Genomic DNA, 19155 nt, shown 5'->3' on the forward strand with positions numbered 1-19155 from the left:
ATTTTGTGCCCAATTTCCGGACATCACAACACAACAGTGTACGGCGACGGCGTAGCTGCTCAGGTAAAGAATGAACATAAGCCTGCCTGATAATTGCCTTGACCAAGTTTGCTTTATAAATGATCCATACTTTGTCTACGTACCTGTCTTGCAGGGATATTTCAAATTTGTTGCCTAAAATTTCCTCCAACCATACTCCATGCTCCAAATTCGCCACGGTCAAAAATTCCGCCACATGCACAGCGCGCATGCGAAGTACCGTGGAAACATACCCCAATCGAGTATACTTTCCCTTTCGCGAACCGGACGGAGGTGATCCCAAATAAAAAGGTTTTTGGCGAATGCTATAGCGCCCTCTTGATATTCAAACCTCGGATTATTTACCTACTCTCATTTTGTAGCAAGTTTTTAAGATGCTCGAGGCAACTTTTTCGAGCCTTTACAGAATGTGCTGGAAGAATCATTCTACCTCCATGGAAGAATTAACAATCATTGTCAAAACTTACAGACTTCGAGCACATTCTGTTAAGACGATTTTCCAATCATCTTGAAAGTTATCCGTGTAAACAAACTTTTTAAAACAGAGAAGGCTAAAATACAATCCTTTGTAAATCAAATAGAGATTGTCAGTATGTTTGACTTAGTAACATAGGCCCTATTTCAAATTTATTGTCTAAAAGTTTTATCAACATAATTGAAGCTTCCACTCTAGGCAGTTGCGTTAATTTAAAAAGATGAGACACAGGGTGGTGATGCACGAAGGAGGTTTCCATGTTAAACAAAAGCAAACAAATGGATGGTCAAAGTTCGCAGAAAATTCACTCTTAGCTGCGTGTAATAATTTTCCTCTCAAAATGCATATGTTGCAAGATCAGTATTAGATTTGGAGGCATCGTTATTTAGCATTTAGTGCAAGTATTTTAATATTTAGTGTTTTGCAAAAACGGCTATTGTGACGTAGCAAATTCAAAAGTCTTGGCCGCGATACAACTCAAAATTGAACACATTTCCCATTCGCGAACCAAACTTTGGTTGAATGTCCGATGTGGGGAAAAATGGGAGACTGACGATACGCCCTCTATAATCAAATTTGTAAATTTTTCTTCGGGCAATCTTGTGAATTTTAGCCACGTCTGTCAAATCAAGGTGTCCCGTTTATTTTATTTCATTTTATTTATTCATTTAATTTTTTGTCTCTCTCTGTCCCTCTCTCTCTTGTTTCTACCTTGATAGTCGGTCAGCCGACAAAAATGTATAAAAATGGGGTAAAAATGCGTAGACAGCGTAAGATACATTTGCTAAATAAAATGATAAATTTTACAATTACAGGAAAAAAGGGGGAAAGTGATCTTTAGCAAATTTTGGTCTTAGTTGAACAATGTGATCAAAATATAACAACATTCCTGACCAGCAGCTATTCTTAAGTCTCTGACCAACATCTACTTTTAAACATCAGCTAATCTTTTACTGCCCGCTGCTCTTTCTTTGGCCAACAGCCAGTGGCGTAAAGTTAAGATGGGAACCATGGGGGGTTGTTGGGGACACCCACCACCAGGAGGCGATAATCATGATTCAGATGCACTATTGCAATGTGCAGCACACTCTGATCCTACTGAACGTTGCCTTTAAACACTGTAGTCATGTTTCTGTTCTTTTAGTTTAATTCTCCGTTTTTGAATACAAGTGGGGAAATATATACCCCCATCCCCCAGGATTATAAACGCACATGCCAACAGATGCCCTTTGACCAACATCTACTCTCTCATCGACGGCTGCTATTTCTTGTGTGTTTTCACGAAGTGAGAAAAACCAGGATAATAAATAATTTTTTATCACTGTCTTTCCTGCCATTTAAGTACATTTGATGCATATTACAACTTGGTAGAGTTTCAAATCAAAAAGTTTTTTACTTTCATATTGGTCGTCAACAAACATTTGGCAAAAAGCTCAGTCTCTGTGTTTCTCTGTTTCCACGAAGTGACAAAAAGTACGTATAATTTAAAAGAGAAAATAAGACCTCAAGGATTTGCTGTTTTCACGAAGTTGAAACAGCTGTACAGTTTAAATGAAATAATATTTCTGCAACCGAGTGTGGATCAGCAATGACTGCCAGTGTGCATAATATCTCCGAAATCCGTAAAAACAAAGTACATGTAGTCGAAAATGTGTCAGAATGGGGAGTCTTTTCAAATGCGTTTATCTTGGAATGTCTGTTTTGCATTACATGGGTTTTTGTCACTTCGCCAAAACACCGACGATTTGACCAACAGCTGCTGTCTTATATGCTACGCTTTGACCACTTCCAATGACCACCAACTACTCTCAGTAACCACAGACCATCTGCTGTTATACTCTTTGACCACCATGAGCTACCATTCCATCCTATTATGGAATTTCCGAACATTTTTTTCATAGAACAATTTCCCCAAAAACGTCCTTTCCTTCAAAATATTGAACAGAAAATTTCCCATAAATCCATATGAAAAAGACCAGAAGGTTATTGCGTGAGTGAATGAGGTGACAGCAAATGCCACCATGGAGCCTTTCTTGCTATTTGCACGGACAAATTCCAAGTCTCCATGAAATGATCTGTATTCTACGCAGTGAACGTTATTAATGCAGTTACGTAATAGTTGAACCATAATGAAGTATCACGGGCGCCTTGAGCTACGTCTATCCATCGTATTGTCAGAGATATTGCAGTGGCCTTGGGCCGGCTATTCACCATGATGTCAGTGACCTCAAAAATGCAAATTGCAAGCTCCTCGATAAAGAAATGATTACGTAACCAGTGGAATGGCTTGAAATGGACTAGTCTGTACAGGGGAGATGCGTGTAATGAAAGAGGGGAACGTGGAACCAACAAAATAATACCAAGCTTTTATTCCTAATTCAAGCATTGGGGTCCAATTAGGGTTTAGACGGACTGACGTTTTTGTTCCCTAATGATTCATGTTTTGAAGAAAAGTTTGTGGTCTGTAACAACGAAGGAACAATTTTTTGAAAGTTCTTTACACCAGCCGTGACCTCACATGTCCTCCTACAGAAATTCCCCCCTTTGCCTGACCAGGGTGCACTGGACCGGTACTGATTGGCGCACTGTGAAGCAGCTTCCTGCCTGCGCCGAATGGGGGAATAACAACCCAGGATGCAACTCGGTATGGTGGGGGCTTGAGAATTGCCTCTATTGTGACATCGAGGGCTAAGACTAGGACAGACCCTTAGCACCGGTACGACCCTCACCTTGCACGCGCGAACAGGGGCGACTTCTGACGATCCCAAACCAATCTGATTTCCTGAAGACAATTTCCAAAGTCGCACAGCATGGAACGGCCAATGACTAAGTACAAGTTTGGTAAGCTGGTTTTCTCCCTTCATGCGATTTTTTAGCATCTTTTGATGAGTATTTGCCATCCGACGATTTGTCTTCCAAGGTCTTTGTCGGTTTGCTTTCCCATTCCTACCGTACCTCCAACCATGTGATTCTACCTCCATGCTCCAACCATGCATGGTTCTCGTGGCTAAAGCAAGGACACGGGGGAAGTGAGCTTTTTACTCGTACAAATGTCGTAGTCTTAATTTAAATTATTGAGAGAACAGGCCACGCATCACACAAACTTTCTTGATGTTTAGTTTGATAAGTATAAGACTAACATTACATATTTTATCCACTTGAACAGTGTATATTGTAACATTGAAACAAACCGGTAGACTTTCTAATACATTCCAAATGGAAATACACATAACTAAATTGGCATGCCATGGCTGTTTGTCGCCGAGTACGGTTCTTCCTCTCAAAGCGAAGTGTTATCTTAAACATGTGACAACCAAATCGACAACTGGTGGATCAAAAAGGTGAAAAGTAAGATTTTACTTCGACAACCCCGAGGAAATTTGAAAGCAGCCCATGTATTTCACTTTAATGTTATGCTTAAAATAAATACTAAAAAAATTGAAGGTGGATTAATTTCCTAGAATTATCACAGTTTCTTTTCTTTTTTTGTCCAAATGTTCTGTGCAGTTAGTCTTATAGAGCACATTATGGATAACTTTACTTAACCAAACCCGTGCATGGTCATCCCGTGAAACTACTAAATTGCAGAGCTCATTCTAGTGTAGAATTTCATAAACACACTAAAGGACTTCTTTTTCGAGACATTACGCTTGAAATTGTTGTGAAGGTGAGTTTAGACGTCAAAAAATGATGTGTACATTGTACACATGTCCAATCGGTCATGTAGTACACGTCATAACTGAAAACCTGAGTCGCTCTTGAGAATATTGCGCCATCTTTATTCTAGAAAGTTTTAATTGATAAATAAAATGAGCACTTTTTTATTTTTCCTGTTCCTTGTCTTACGATTGGTTATCACAATCACATCTTTCCGGATGCGTGCGTATTTTGTAAAAAAAACAAATGCATTGGAAACGTCGATGTTCGTGGGGAAAACAAGTGACTTCACAGTAACCTTGGTTAACTCGAAGGCAAGGAAAAGGCCTGCAAGGCGTGAGATGTAGTTAATGCCAGAGTTAACAAACATCATCAAGTGGTATCAAATAAACTGATGGTGATCCAACGGTTACAACTGAATGTGGCCTGACCGGCAATAAATCTCATTATATAAAATACATGCCTGAACAATGCAGCTAATTGGCACAGACACATCTGTCAGTTGTAAACCGTAATATTAAATATATTGTAAACTACTACTAACAAAATTACTAACACGTAACTTGGAACTTTTTCACTGTTATAGTTTACTTCTGTACTTACGAAAACTGATTGTTTTCTGCTAAACAATACACAGGACTGTGAAACACTTCAGGGCGACTGGGTCTAAAATTTTCAATATGATGATACTTGTTAAGTGGTTGAGTTTGTTATTTTTTATTAACCAACAACCCAAAAAATATGGAATGCTGGAGGTTCAAGTGAAATCGGACAGGAATTCAAATACATATTCTTATGAAAATATAAATATGAAAATATGATAACGTATTGTGTTTATGAGCCCGTTTCTTCACACTGTATTTTTTACAACTTAATCCAGGTCCCCAAAGGAGAGCAGTTCTTTGATGACTGTTGGGACTACCCAAAATAAAACGAAATCAACACATAAGAGGACCACAAAATTTTAAAATATCGACTTCGGCTGAGGCTCCGACTTCATTAACGGCTTTGTTCTTTGGCAATAAACGAAAAGACTCCGGAACGTTCCACGGGCGGCGATATCGTTGCAGAATTAGTTTCTCAAAAGGCGCGAGAGGGGGAGCATTGTGCCTAAAATGTTTTGTCTCTCAGTCACTCGACGTAAAACTAAAAGGGGGCAATCAAGTGGGAGTAGTTTTCAGTGTTGGGGGAGGTAAACAGTAATAAACGCAATGGAAAAAAGTTCCATGGACACCACCCGGAAAAACGCCAGATTTGCATGCGTTACATCTTTGAAATAGGAATCAAGAAATAAGCTCTCCGAGGCCGTAGTATTTTGAAAGATATTAATCTTATCTTGGGATATCTTGCACAATGTGCGTGGTAGTATTTGATGAACAATTCCCGTAGTATTCGATGAATCATTGACTTGACAGAGCAATGGAAACGGACCGCATTTCCAATCCGCCTCCACAAAGGAGAGGGCTAACCTTGGCAGTCTGCGCCTGATCAACCTGGCGGGAGCCAAGTTGGCGCTTGCCCTCGTAATAGCCGGACATCGACAATATACACTTGAACTGGAGCTACGGGCGGGTGCGGTTGGCCGTGATTTTTCTGCCAGAAACGCGAGTAGTTGTTGCACTGTTTTTGTTTGTTTTGTCAGTTTTGCAAGTTCCATCTTTCCTTATTCCGAATAAAAGGTGATGTAACAGCCAATTCGATATCCGCTGTGCCATGTGAATGGTTGTTTGGTTTGAAGGCTGTTTTAGTAACATTGCTATTCTAGTCTCCCTTGCTTTTTCGAAGATCTAGAAATTTAAAAAAATGTAAATATAGTGTATGGGTGTGTGTGTGTGGGGGGGAGATCCAAAGTTAATTAATGTTTCTTTTACTGAGCCCAACACTTCAACCAATGTTGCTCAGTATCTGGGTGATTGAAGAGTTATGTTGAAAAGATCTAACGAGCAACTCTCATTTGATTAATCGGGCTGAAGTCATTCGAAAAGACGTGTCTTTCAAGGAGTGTATGAAGGACCGAACTTTTCATCAGTTCTCAGTTCTACCCGTGGTCTTTTTCCACTTTTCCAGGCTGCACCCACACAGAAGCGTAGTGGGCGTTATTACATGTATATGTATTAAAAAGAAGAATATTACTGGGAGCGTTGGTGGTTTTTGAAGGACTTTGCCTGCGACTCGCATAACAACCTTCCAAGGTCGAGTCAGGACACATTTCTCGGAAGTAACTCTAATATTTGAAGTGGTTACGTAACTCACACACCCATACACCCGCGCATTATAAGACAGCATGCCCAATAATTATGACAATGGTGTCATTGAAAACAAAATTATATTACACTGACACTCGCACCATGATCAGGCTATGAGAATTTGCCATCCATTTTTGTTTAGCCTTTGGCGGTAAATCGGACTGCGTGTACCTGCAACTATAAGCTAAAAGTTTAACGCAACTTCAATTTTCAAATTTTCTGGCTTGATTTTTGACTCGTCTCTACTTCTGAAAAATATATACGTAGCGTTTAGGCCATAGCAGCCGATCAAGACCTGACCAACGTACTCCGCATTTAGCTTATTGCTACCCTTTGATGATTTCTGGTTAGAAAATTCACTCGCAGTGATGGTGGGCATGTTGGCATTCTGAGAAGACTTTCGGTTAAAAGACAACTTTTTTCCGATTTTTCACGTACAATCAAAATAAAACAAAAACCACAACCCCAAAACACAAGAAACTGTGACTTTCGAGTAACCTTCGAGTTCCAACAACAGGCATCTGTGACTAGCTGCCCGCCGTTCTCAAAAAATCCAATCCAAACCGCCGCTGACCTAATAGGGTGTCAAGAAAACTTGTTCACACGATAATGCTTTATCAACAAAGACAGTGGATACAGCCGATGTCGGGACCGCGTTGTTCACCTCAATAAAGAAATTACTCGGCATGATGCAAAAGTGACAGACTTTTCTCATGCGTGGGGGATCCACCCTTCCCCGAGCCCCCATCTCAAAAAAGGAGCATATGACGGATTGACTTTTAAAAGATAATTGCTGTGTTTTTGTCGAGGACATCGAAAACTTTTGTTTCAGGCTGCACTCAACTGTTTTTGCGTGATTCTCCTTTCCTACAGAGAGATGAACTTTCAAATACAACTAAGGTGTTTCATTTCAGAAATGTCAAAAATTCCTAGAAACTGTGCAAAAATTATAGTCCATAAATTATAGTCCATAAATGATAGTTATAAATTCTTTCAAAGTCCAGTTTTCATTTCATTTTTCTCTGTTGTCCGAGAGCGACAAAGGTAAATGTACATGTACTGTACATACATGTATATGTACAGCACGTGTAGTTGTTGACTAACACCTGCATATAATGAGTGGGTGTTGGTGGAAGGCTGTTTGCCAGGGCAACGACTTGGCAAGGCCTATACAGTCAGGGCCATTTTCCTCGAAATTGGTTAATATTTTGCCGGTTACATAATGAGTGCATCTGGTTACGATTGTATGTACATGGATTCCAGGTACAGACCGAGGGTAGTTCCAACAATGACAAAATCAAATGAAAATTCATGGCTGGAAAATGGTTTGTATACGTCATTTTGAAAATTTAGTGTCATGCAGGGCATGTATTATGTGTAAGATTGTTCTAGAGACTAGTTGGACGCACTTCCGTACTTAATAACCACAGTTTTATTCCTCATAAAATGGTTCTATACACTAATTACATTTTTTGGAGGACTAGCCAGTATTGTCCTGAACAATGAATCCCAAATGTAGGCTCAATTCTTTTTCAATCGTTGCAGGGTTGTTGCCAGTTTCTTTCATGTTTTGTGTTACAGTATGCGGGAAACGTATTAAAAATCGGCTATAGTCATTTAGCTCGTGCTTTCTCGCAATTTCCTTGGTATTTGTTTCATATTTTTGTACAATGAGGCATTCTTTCCGAACTATTGTTAACAAGTCTCAAATAACGAAAGCAAGTGCTTGTTTGGTGACAAAGGCCACAGCTGAAAAAACCAACATTTTTCAAAATCGAAACCATCGACAGTACATTGAAATACGTTTTGAATAATACCAGCCAAGCGGTAACATTTGCTCTTACTATTTTCTTGTACAAATATATTTCGTGGTTCCTCGGCATTTCTTCGAATGTAATCCCGCAGCCTTGGCCGAGTACATTGGGCGCCATGGAAGCCTGGGCCCCCCGTTGACCTTATGGGGTTACCAGCCTCTACAGACCATGCAATGTCTGCGTGCAAAGCTTGACACACCTGATTAGAATGCATTGTAAACAGAGACAACAGAATGACGGAACAAAAGGCATGTTGCAGAGTAGTACCCAGCCCCCCCCCATCCCTCAATACACGAACCTGCTTTGGTTCGTAACAAAGGGTTTAAGATTCTGAACCCATGCAAACAAAATGTGGTCTACTGTTGCCGAGCTTTTACCGCTTTAAGCTCTGTTACGTAACGCGAACAGCAGGAATCGATCTGCCGAGTACAGGGAATGCTGCACTAAATAGTAATGTTTCTCCACCATTACGATGTGCGTTTTACCTTTAATCATAAATTAGCCCCATCAGTGTGATGCCACTTGATTGTTCGTTTGTAATGTAGCGTGCACGTGTCATTTCATTTGGACGGCCATTGTGATTTGAGTTATCTGTATTTAGCAAGAAACACTTCGGACCTTTCAAGAAGGGCTTTGAAATGAATTACCGCAAACAAGTTTTTATTTGGTCATAGGTGGATGTCCCTGACCCGCCTAATGCTATGAGGACAAGCAGCTGAATCATTCTTGGCTTCCATGTGCCGTGCTAGTAGGGAACATTTTCTACATTTCACTAGGATCATATCATGCATGCTAACATGGACCACCTCCATACATGAACCCACGTTAACTACATGTATTTCCATAACTGTGGCGCGACTTCACAGCTGTAGATTTACCTTTTTAGTGTGTTAGATGTTTACTCGCATTTGTGCTACACAGTATAGTTTATATTTTTATGGTTGTCATGCAGCAACGTAACAAAAATATCAATTATTATCAATTCTCAATTATTACAACCTGCCCGTGTGCTCGAAAACATGCAGTTTGGAGGAGTTCGTTAGTTGCCGTACACTTTTATGAATATTTAAATATGCTGCTCAAAGTTTGAACATGGCCGCTGTTTTACTAGGGCAAAATTATTAAACATTTTAAGGGGCGACCGTATTAAGCAATTTGGGCAGTTTAAAGAAAACGGTTTAAAACAACTTTGAGTTAAGAAAAGTTACTTGTTTGAAATACCTCGGGCTGTTTAACTGTCGTTGATAAATGCACAGATTTGTCAGTGAAACAATTTTATATATATACAAAGTTTTGAACTACGTCTTTTAAATATATATATATATACACACACACAAAGTTACAAGCCTCTTATTGAGATAGAAAAGCGACAAAAATCTGAGACAACAGTGAGAAACGTCCAATTCGGGTCCAAATGCAAATTGAGGGCGCATGAGAAATATTAAAACAACTTGCTGCTCTCCAAACGTAATTTATTCACTTCCATTAAGTTTTAAACAGCAGCTGTTTAAACATTCAAGATTTTATTTTCCGCAACGATGATTTTGAAGCAAGCTCATTTTAAACTCATTTCACGTGTCTAAATTTTTGTTGAATATTTTATTCGATGTCGAAAAATCCACGGTACTACGATGTTGCTATCAATGGAAACATTACTGCATGTTATTATTATGTCGACACCAGATTGGAGTGCTGTTAAACAGTGTAACTTATTACATGCTCATTTACACTTGGTTTTAATTGTGTGCAGTTAATCGAATAAATCGGATCCAAACGATACCAAACTGGACTTAAACTTTCAATGTAGCTTTTGCATTCTGTTCTTTTGCAGAAGTTTAATGTGGAGAATTAGTGATTCCTTACTATTGTTGAGGTATATATGTTCACAATTTTCCAAAATGGGTGCAATCATCGCCACGGGCCCATCCAGTTCCCCTCATGTGACTAGCTTGCCGGTTGGTGCAGGACGTTACGTAATTGGCTTGGGACATTTTAGCAGGCTCATTCCATTAGGTTCAATTTGGTTGGGCCAGGGTTGGACGCGCTGTAGGCGACTTCGATGCACTGGATTTGTCACCTGCTCAAGGACACTAGCCACACTACTATAGTCTCGGTTCAAGGCATTTCCCGAAGATGTTCTCTGTTTTTGATTTTTTTTGGGGGGGGGCTTGACAACAAATGAATGCATTGGTCTTGACAGACAACTCAAGAGAATGAAATTTAAAATTGGCTGAAGACTAAGTGCATTTCTGCTCAACATGTAACTCTACTATACTGTCGACATTTGTTCACTCCGTGTATATTTTTACCCAGAGAAACAGTGGGTGAGGCTAAAGCTACATGTAGGACACTACTTTGACAGTCATTAGGCCTATATACGTTTTGGCTATTTCATGACTGTTGTCCTCCTTTTCGAGATGATCCCCTTTAAATTAAGTTGTACTAGGAAACTGACATATGTGGGTCATTATCTAATTTTCTGTCATTCAGTTTTCCGTAAAAGGCACTTTTTATATGTTTTTCGTTTGAAACACTTGCAGATCAGAATTTTGAGAAAATAACTGCGAATGTGCCTAGCGTTAAAGAGACGGACAGAAAACGAAAAGAGATTGGTTTGAGGGCATTTGGAAACTGGAATCACTCACATCAGAACGAATAATGCGTGAACTTTGTGAAGAGTGAAGATAATCAACAAAGTTAACAACCGTCCTTCACCCATCATGCACTGTCCAACGGATATACGGTGTATAGAACCATATCACTGAGGCAGATAACCTCTTTACGCACCATTACCAGCACATTACTGCCACTGCTACATGTAGTGCTTTTGTAAGCTGCAGATCTGTTCCGGTAGGACCGGTACATACATCGCGCTGCTCTTATAATGTGTCTAAATTCACAGTGGTTGTGCAAGTAGTAACCATAATATCATTGCGACATGCATTGAGATTACACCTAACGCAAAATACACTATTAACCATTCAACACGACCACATGAAAATGAAGGTTAATGAGTGCCCTCAAGTACCCTGCAGAATGCAGGTAAAAATAGGCCCCTATCATGTTTTACTGCGTAAGAACGACTGGGGCAAGTGGCCGTTAAGTTACCGCCAGTGTACATCAATGGGTACGCTCAAAATTGTTTCATCGATGGTTGCACCATGAGAGTTTTAACATCCTTCATCGTGGCTACTGTAAAATTATAAATAACGTTTAGCAAATCTGCGTTTTGTTTCTCACTATCAAAGGCCGGGGAGGGGGATGATAAAACTTTTCATCCCCTGGTCAAAAAGTGCCTGTGTGTAGGTGTGCGGGATGTCCTCTCCATATCTCCCAGGATTTATGCACCTTTTGTCGCTTCAGCCTCTACGAACATGTAATGTCTAAATTACACCCCTTGTATGTAACGTTTTAGTGCAGTGACATGTTTTCGCCGGATTCACGCGTTAACTTCGTGCACGGTTTCGTGGGCTCCACACCTTGATTCTCCATTATTTGTTCATTTTATCATTTGCACAAATACTACCGACAGTTCATGAGATCGTGTTATCTGGCTCAGACGGTTAATTGTTGGAGTTGACTGACCGTAGGGTTGGACATAGTTCAATGAGTGACGTGACGGATGAGCGCGTGGAAGAAAGAAAAAACGAACGACACCGACAGGTGGTGTTCGAATCCAGCCTGGGCAAGTGCGAGGAGCTGTTTAAGGGTGCCTTTGCATATGCGCGTCAACACTGGCGCCAAGTGTTGCGCGTATCTGTCAAAATGGCCCCCGAAGCGATTTTGACTGACAAACGCAACGCACACGTGTTATGTTAATTAATGTAGAGTTTTTGTGTCCGTGAAAATGAAATACACGAACGCATCGTGTACGCAACGCACTCAAAAACGTACATATAGATAGGCGTTGGAACGCACGGAGTAACCCAACCCTTAAACCCAAAGCGAACAAACTTCCTAGATACCGCCAGATGCGACAGTGGAATTCTGTCACACTTGTTCATCCATAAATAGACAGAACTAGGACTTTTAAAGATGTAGTGTTAGCTCTCTTTTTTATTAAAACGCCAAATACACAAGTAACTCGGATTGAAATTTGTTCATTTGTTCACAGAAATTATTTCTTATTTCGGGGTGACTTCAAAAACAAAACATATTGCATGAAATATTAACGTCAGTCTCGTGAAAGTCGCTTTGACTGACTAATTGTTGACCCGACGATGCACGAAAAAAAAGGATTGTTTCTATGAAATGTACTGGCTACCGTCACAGGTCGTGTATCCTTACATACTCTAGGTCTCACATATTTTTTAAGCATTCCAGTTCGATTCTAGCATTAGGCTGTCTCCGACGCACGGAGGGATGGATATCCTACCGTTGCATATCAGATTATTCATAAGACTGTATCCATTCTTTCTCCACTTTCTTAGCTTAACCAAAATCAAAGAATGGTTATCCATACAAGCTTTACTTTATTCAAGACTAGTTTGTTTAATACACAGTTACCGGTATATCTCTTGTTTTTTCGGTGGAAAAAGGTAGTTGCATTGAGCGAACTTAACCTTTACTCTCGATGTTTACGTAATAATCTTGTTGGATTGGGCATGGTTGATTAATGCTATAATCTTACTCTCTTCCTGCATAGGCACTCCCTACATCCCAAGCTACATGGACCTGAGTAATGGGCCCGAGCCTTGTGTGGTGTGCGGGGACGCGGCGACTGGCTATCACTACCGGTGCATGACGTGCGAAGGCTGCAAGGTATGGGAACGAGGGTAGACGTTCCAGTCTGTCCGTGGCGATAGCTTATATGCACTTTTATATCGACACTCAAACAGAAGAAACTGTTAATATTAAAGAACAAAAAACACATTGACAAAACCTATTTTAACCGGTGCTTTTCTTAATGTGTTAAGTACATGTACAATGTTGAAAAGACATGCCGATCTCAGGAGCACCATTTCCTTGAGGAATCAGCAAGGTGTTTAACATTCCAACGCGTTTTTGTGATTGCCTGTAGTTTAGAACTCAAATGTTAACAGAACCTTAAAAAATAAAGGTACCTATGTGTAATTATTTATAACAGTTAGTTTTGGGCGCTCTCGCATGGAGGATTTCCCACGATTGCCATCGAATCTTGTTTTCATTTAAACAAATCGAACACTTTAATCATTTCGTTGTAAATAGGGTTTCTTCCGAAGGACAGTGCAAAAGAATCTGAGCTATTACTGTAAATGGAACGAAGAGTGTGTAATCGACAAGACCACCAGGAATCAATGTCAGCAGTGCCGGTATAAGAAATGCATCAACGTTGGCATGGCACCCGATCGTGAGTTCATCTACACTTCTTATGTACATGTAGTGGCTCCTTTGGATTATAGTCACTTTTAAACAAGCCATGACAAGCTTTTGACTGATTCGTTTGTCTTTCAAGCCACCCAGTAGCGCTATACACTTAACAAGTCCCGTCAAGCACAGTCGAATCAGTTAATTTCCTAGATACTCAGTCCTGGAAATCTAATCCTTCTTTACAAAGCATGAAGTGCGTCATATTAGAAATATAGGAAGTTATAAGAGGTAATCGGTGGATTACTGACGGGATTCGCTTCCATGACTGACAAGAGTACTCGTATGAATGCAGTTTTAGTTCCTCCTCCATTCTCGGTGTCTTCTTCCTGTTCGTGGATTTCTTAACTTGTCTGTTTTCTGTCGTCCTTCACAGTGGTTCTAAATGAGAACCAGAGGAGAGCCAAGAGGCGACTGATCCAAGAGAATAGGGAGAAGCGAACACGGGAAGAGATGCTGCGACAGAGTGGATTGCTGCTGGCCAGCCGGCTAACTGAGGCCGAAGAGAATCTCATCAAAGCCATACTGGTGGCGCACCAGGACACCACCTACCTGTTCAGGAGAAACTCCACCTCCTCGGAAGAGGTACCAGATAAACCTTAGATCAAATGCTTGGTTCAAATTGGTTTACTAAAAACATGACTTGCAGCCAGCAGCTGAAACGAACAGGGTTACAAATATAGATAATTAGAAACGGTTTTGCCATTACAAAGAAGCTTAAAATAATTAAATAGCAACGTTACCCACAAGTATTCAATAACTATTTGAACAAAGGGGCGGGGAAATCATACAGTAAACAAAGTTACATGACTAACTAGACAAGAAGTTTGCTTTTTTGTAACCTTTTTCTCAACAAAGGTATGCCTCTTACTCAACCCTAGGCTTTGCATTTCTTTTCTCAATGTAGGACGGCCAGCCTGACACCAAGAGGGCCAAGGCAGAGGATGACAAGAGTGCTTTACTTAACCTGGCCGAGATCATGACCCCCTCCATTGTCAAGGTGGTAGAATTCGCCAAGAGGGTACCAGGATTCAAAGAGGTAAGGACACACGTCTGATGCCTCAAGACATCCTCTCCCCCCTTTTGGGGAGGGGAGGGGTGTTTTGTTTTTCCAGATCTAGAAATGATCTAGGATTAAATCTTGCCTTCTGCGAGGCGTGCCTTGAATATTTACGGCCATTGTACCTGGTTGCTGTGCTTTCAATGGAAACAGATGAGACCATTCAAGATGATGATACAGGAGGTCTCAGTTTTAAAATAGTAAAATGTCCAGGTTAATTTGATACCTTTTGTGTGGGAAAACTAGGATCCTCAGAATGCCACATTCATAGTTCAGCAGTTCCTGCTTGAGTCTGCTTTTCTGCTTTCACACAGAACAAACTTTGTCAGCACAACGCATAAATATAACACCAGGCCCCTTATCTGAGTTACAAATATTTGATTTACAAATTAACTCGTAATCAAAATAAAAGGTCTAGCATTTTAAAGCTTTCTCTTAAAACCTCTCCAGCTGGACCACGAAGACCAGGTCTTGCTCTTGAAGTCATGCTGCATGGAGATCATGTGCTTGAGGATCGCTCAGAAGTATGATCCCGACACCCAGCTGCTGATTCTGTCCAACGGCATGCCTCTGGACAAGTCTGAGTTACAACATGGCACGTTGGCCGACCTTGTAGAGCCCATCTTCGACTTCGCCGTGGGTCTGGCCAGGCTGCAACTGACAGAAACCGAAATGGCACTCTTGGCAGCTGTGCTACTTATAGCTGGTGGTAGGTTATCACAGAACAACTATCAGGATAGAACCTCATAAAACAAAGGGACAACGTTACAACTTCAATATAACTGCGTGTTGTAGCCGTGGTGTGATTGAATTCCACGCTGTTTCTTCCATAGACCGGCCTGGACTTAAAGATACTAAGTCGGTGGAAATGCTTCAGGACACACTGCTGACAGCCTTCCAGCACTTCATCAATGAGACACGACCAAAGACGCCAGTGCACTGGGCAAAAATTCTTATGAAGGTATGTGCCCAATCAGTTGACTTCAAAGCTTTAGATTGTTGCTGTGACCAGCTTCTCCCATTGCTAGGGGTTAATTCGGGTCCATGAGACTGAAAATCAACTATTGGAGATAAAAGTTCCAGGATAGGTCACATATAAAAGATTGATTATATAAACGTCAAGAGCTTTGTTGTATAAAAGTTAGGGTTGATGACAAAAGCAGCTCATTACCAGATCGCACAATTGCTCCCTCTCATTTCCATATGAAGGAGTTCGTGGTATCACATGATTGTTCTACAACATAATCAAATATACGACAGGCCTCAAAGGTCCAGTCGTCATGGGAACACGATCATAAAATTACACACAAACAGTGACAATAATCAACCCACAACGTGAAGAGTATAGCACTGGCTACTGTCATTATAAAGAGATAATTCAAAAGCTCCGAGTCTCTTCTTCTGTCTGTTTTACTTTATTTTTCAAGTTCTGTTTTAAGCGCTGGTCCCAGCAATCCTGCGACATGTATTACGCGAGTTTACCACTGTAAGCTGACAACTTTACAAATGTATAAAAGTCACTTGTAAACTTAGACCTGGCCCAGGCCTATAGTACTGCTACTGACTTAATTGTATAAGTAGTAAGTACGGTCATAAATTGTCAGTAATTACAACACCCCCACCTTCCTATGAAGTGGTACAACAGCAAGGTTTCCTTAGGTTATTAATTACTACCCTTTTATAGCCCAATACAAAAGCTGGGGAAACCAAACAGATATTCACCGAGTGAAATCCTGAGTCGAGCTTGACTACGTCGCTAAGGAACGGCCTCCTCTGGGACCTGAGCGAGTTATGCTTTGATCCCCACATAAATGTCATTATTTTGTTTCCCCGCTCACAGATCACCGACCTTCGGACTATTAGCGCTCGTCATGCTGAGAGACTACTGTGCGTCAAATTGGACAAAACCCAGGAGATACCTCAGATATTTCTGGAAATGTTTGACGACTGTAACACTACACTGTAAACAAATCCTCAGACAAATAAGCTGGTGTTGAGTATATGATCTTCATACCGAGTATTTATTTGTCCTGAACGCATAAAGCTCCCTCCTCCGTCTTACCAGAATTCTAGGTATCAGTATGGTAGGGGTAACGAACAATAGTGGAAAAAGTGGGAAACACTATTCTTCGAGCATGTCGGGAAGTCAGTAAAAATAAAGAACCTAGTTAGACATGACTGTCAACCGAATGTGGTGTACTTTAATTGGCAGGCACATCGTGGGTATTAAAGCGCTCTTCAGTCCACTGTGGCCGCAATTGGTCCAATAAGGCGAAAATCATTGCGGAAAAATCATAGGTACAAAGTGCCGAGGTGTTGGCCTGTCTACGTAGTTAACCCTTAACCAGCAGAAACAGGTTGATGATTACCTTTACGTCACGCATTCTGTGTTACTGGCTCCGAGGTGAATTCTTCCGCTTTAATGATCAAGCTTTCTCGAGGATTTTCCACTAATAGTAGCTTCATGCATCTGGTCCAACAACACGTATATGAAAATCAATACTCGAATACCGAAAAAAAATTCCCTTGAATTAATGTGTTTCGTGTCGTGTTCGTGGGCAATCTGATTTTGTATCCCGTGCATTTGTCCATCTTCTGGGTTGTGCCTTGAAGACAGAACACGCTGTTGGTAGGAAAACCACGAAGTGACTGTGAGCTCCCTCCATGCTTGAAAGTATACCTGAATCCTTATGCTAGTACCTAAGATACGCCTGTTCCCTGGAAAATATGAAAGATGTGTGTAATACTGCACCCTTTAAATTTCTTGCCACGTGTAAAGGCCAAAGAGTTCCAAAGGATAGTTGATGTTTTTCTTGGGGTGAAACACTTTAAGTCAGTGCTTATATGTACATGTATAGTGGTTGGTTAACTGGCTGAGTCTTGTCAGCTGATGGACTTCAAATTCTGGATGCTTATGGGTGTAGTGGCAAGAGTAGAATGGAACATTTTACCGTATGAAAATACCCTTTCCATACCACGAATATGAAACATTCATTATTTGCATTATACAATGCCTGAGAAAAATTCTGGAAAGCACCTGTATACTCCGACTTCTGGATCTCTTGTGGAATGGAACTCTCTATATTTGCCGTGGAATAGAAGTTCTATTTTGCGATGTGGCTGTGCCGTGCGTTGGTATGAACGAGTCAGTGGCACGTGGTCAACGACACACCATCGCTCATAATGAAATTGGTTTTTATCCAGGCGTTGTATGATAATTATACACACTTGACAACTAATTTGTTTTGATTTGCTCTTGTCGGTTAGTTGACTATACTGGCTAGACCTGCTCGTTGATCAGTCTAGTCGGGTCTTTTTTTCGGCTGGTACTTAAAGAGTGTTTCGTATGTAAGGTTTTGAACTGTCGTCTTAGGACAAGTTCACTCTGTGAAGACGAGACGTATCATCGCCACACATAATCAGTCAAGATTTGTTTAGATTTGAAATACGAGGTATAGTGTAGAAGTATGGCTTTATAATTACCGCAGCACCATTGTAAATTCTTATAAATTAAGTAACAACTGCAGCTGTTTCCTTTTTTTGTAATTATCACTGTTAACGTTATTCGTAATTCAGGTTATCGTTGCTTTTTAACTTTTATTGCAAAGAGTATGCTTGTGACATGTCAAAAGAAACTGCGCAGGTTCAGTCACATTTCATCATGAAGAACTCATGTACAGTATACTTGAATATGAAAAAATATATAAAGATTTATTAAGATAACATTAAAGTTACTGTATGTATATAGACTTTATCTCCAGGTAATATCAACCCACCATTTTGACTACCTCACTTTGAAATTTATGTACATTTAACTGTAACATCCCGAGACTTTGGGGAGAGATTATTCGTTGTTCAAAATGTCAATAACATTTTGTAGCATGTGGCACGAGAAGTTTATTATATGCACTAATAGAAGTCCAAACAAGGAAGACAATTGCAAACAGAAAAGACGATGTAATACGGGTACATGTATAGCCTATTGAAATACATCGGTGAAGGTGTGGCATGTGCACTTGGGTGTTTTAAACAGATTTAGGGATTTCCAGACTGGGGCATGCGGGTTGTAGCAAGATGATATCAATAGCTAGTCATTGTTTGTACATAAACCTTAAAGCCGTAGTTCCAAAAGAAATCCATGAAAAATTTTCCAGTCCCTTTCATTTTGGAATGCTCACTAGGAAATGAACATTATGGAAACATCGACGTCCCAAGGTTCCGTTTCGACTCAGTTAAACAGTGCCCGGAAAACTTTTCCATTATTTATAAATGATCTATTCCCGAATTCGCCCAATGAAGTGAAAATGACCAAAATATGCCTGTATGCACACATCGATGCTCTTCGATTTGTTTTCAGGATGCTGCAACTGATAGAAATCAATCATGTATTCCTTTGACACACGTATAAATGTACTGAAAGACAAATAAGGGCATACTTATGAAAAAAACTCAGGGATTTTGTAGAATGGTAGAGTTATGTACATTAAAGTGAGCCGGCCGTGTATACAATAAGTCTCA

The 19155-nt window shown here is 40.4% G+C and overlaps 1 protein-coding gene and 1 long non-coding RNA gene across 4 annotated transcripts in view; one reads left to right on the forward strand and one right to left on the reverse strand.

Annotated features, from left to right (window-relative positions):
• LOC147799566 (uncharacterized) overlaps positions 1-283 on the reverse strand; it is a 33628-nt gene extending 33345 nt beyond the window's left edge. For 2 of the 3 annotated variants that reach the window (XR_015424809.1, XR_015424813.1), the window contains exon 1: positions 144-282. This is a non-coding gene — a long non-coding RNA (uncharacterized LOC147799566). Of the gene's footprint in view, positions 1-143 lie in introns of all 3 variants that reach the window. The other variant, XR_015424810.1, reaches the window with a different exon arrangement.
• Positions 9-18785, forward strand: LOC110985448 (thyroid hormone receptor beta-A-like). Its single transcript, XM_022246483.2, has 9 exons — positions 9-63; positions 3047-3355; positions 12877-12992; positions 13419-13560; positions 13954-14162; positions 14485-14616; positions 15088-15346; positions 15471-15598; positions 16478-18785. Exons 2-9 carry the CDS (start codon positions 3325-3327, stop codon positions 16601-16603), a joined length of 1143 nt encoding a protein of 380 aa, XP_022102175.1. The 5' UTR covers positions 9-63; positions 3047-3324; the 3' UTR covers positions 16604-18785.
• Positions 18786-19155: the final 370 nt, after the last annotated feature.

This window comes from Acanthaster planci, linkage group LG03, assembly GCF_054643075.1.
Source record: "Acanthaster planci isolate LZ-2023a linkage group LG03, COTS_SCS, whole genome shotgun sequence".
Lineage (NCBI taxonomy): Eukaryota > Metazoa > Echinodermata > Asteroidea > Valvatida > Acanthasteridae > Acanthaster > Acanthaster planci.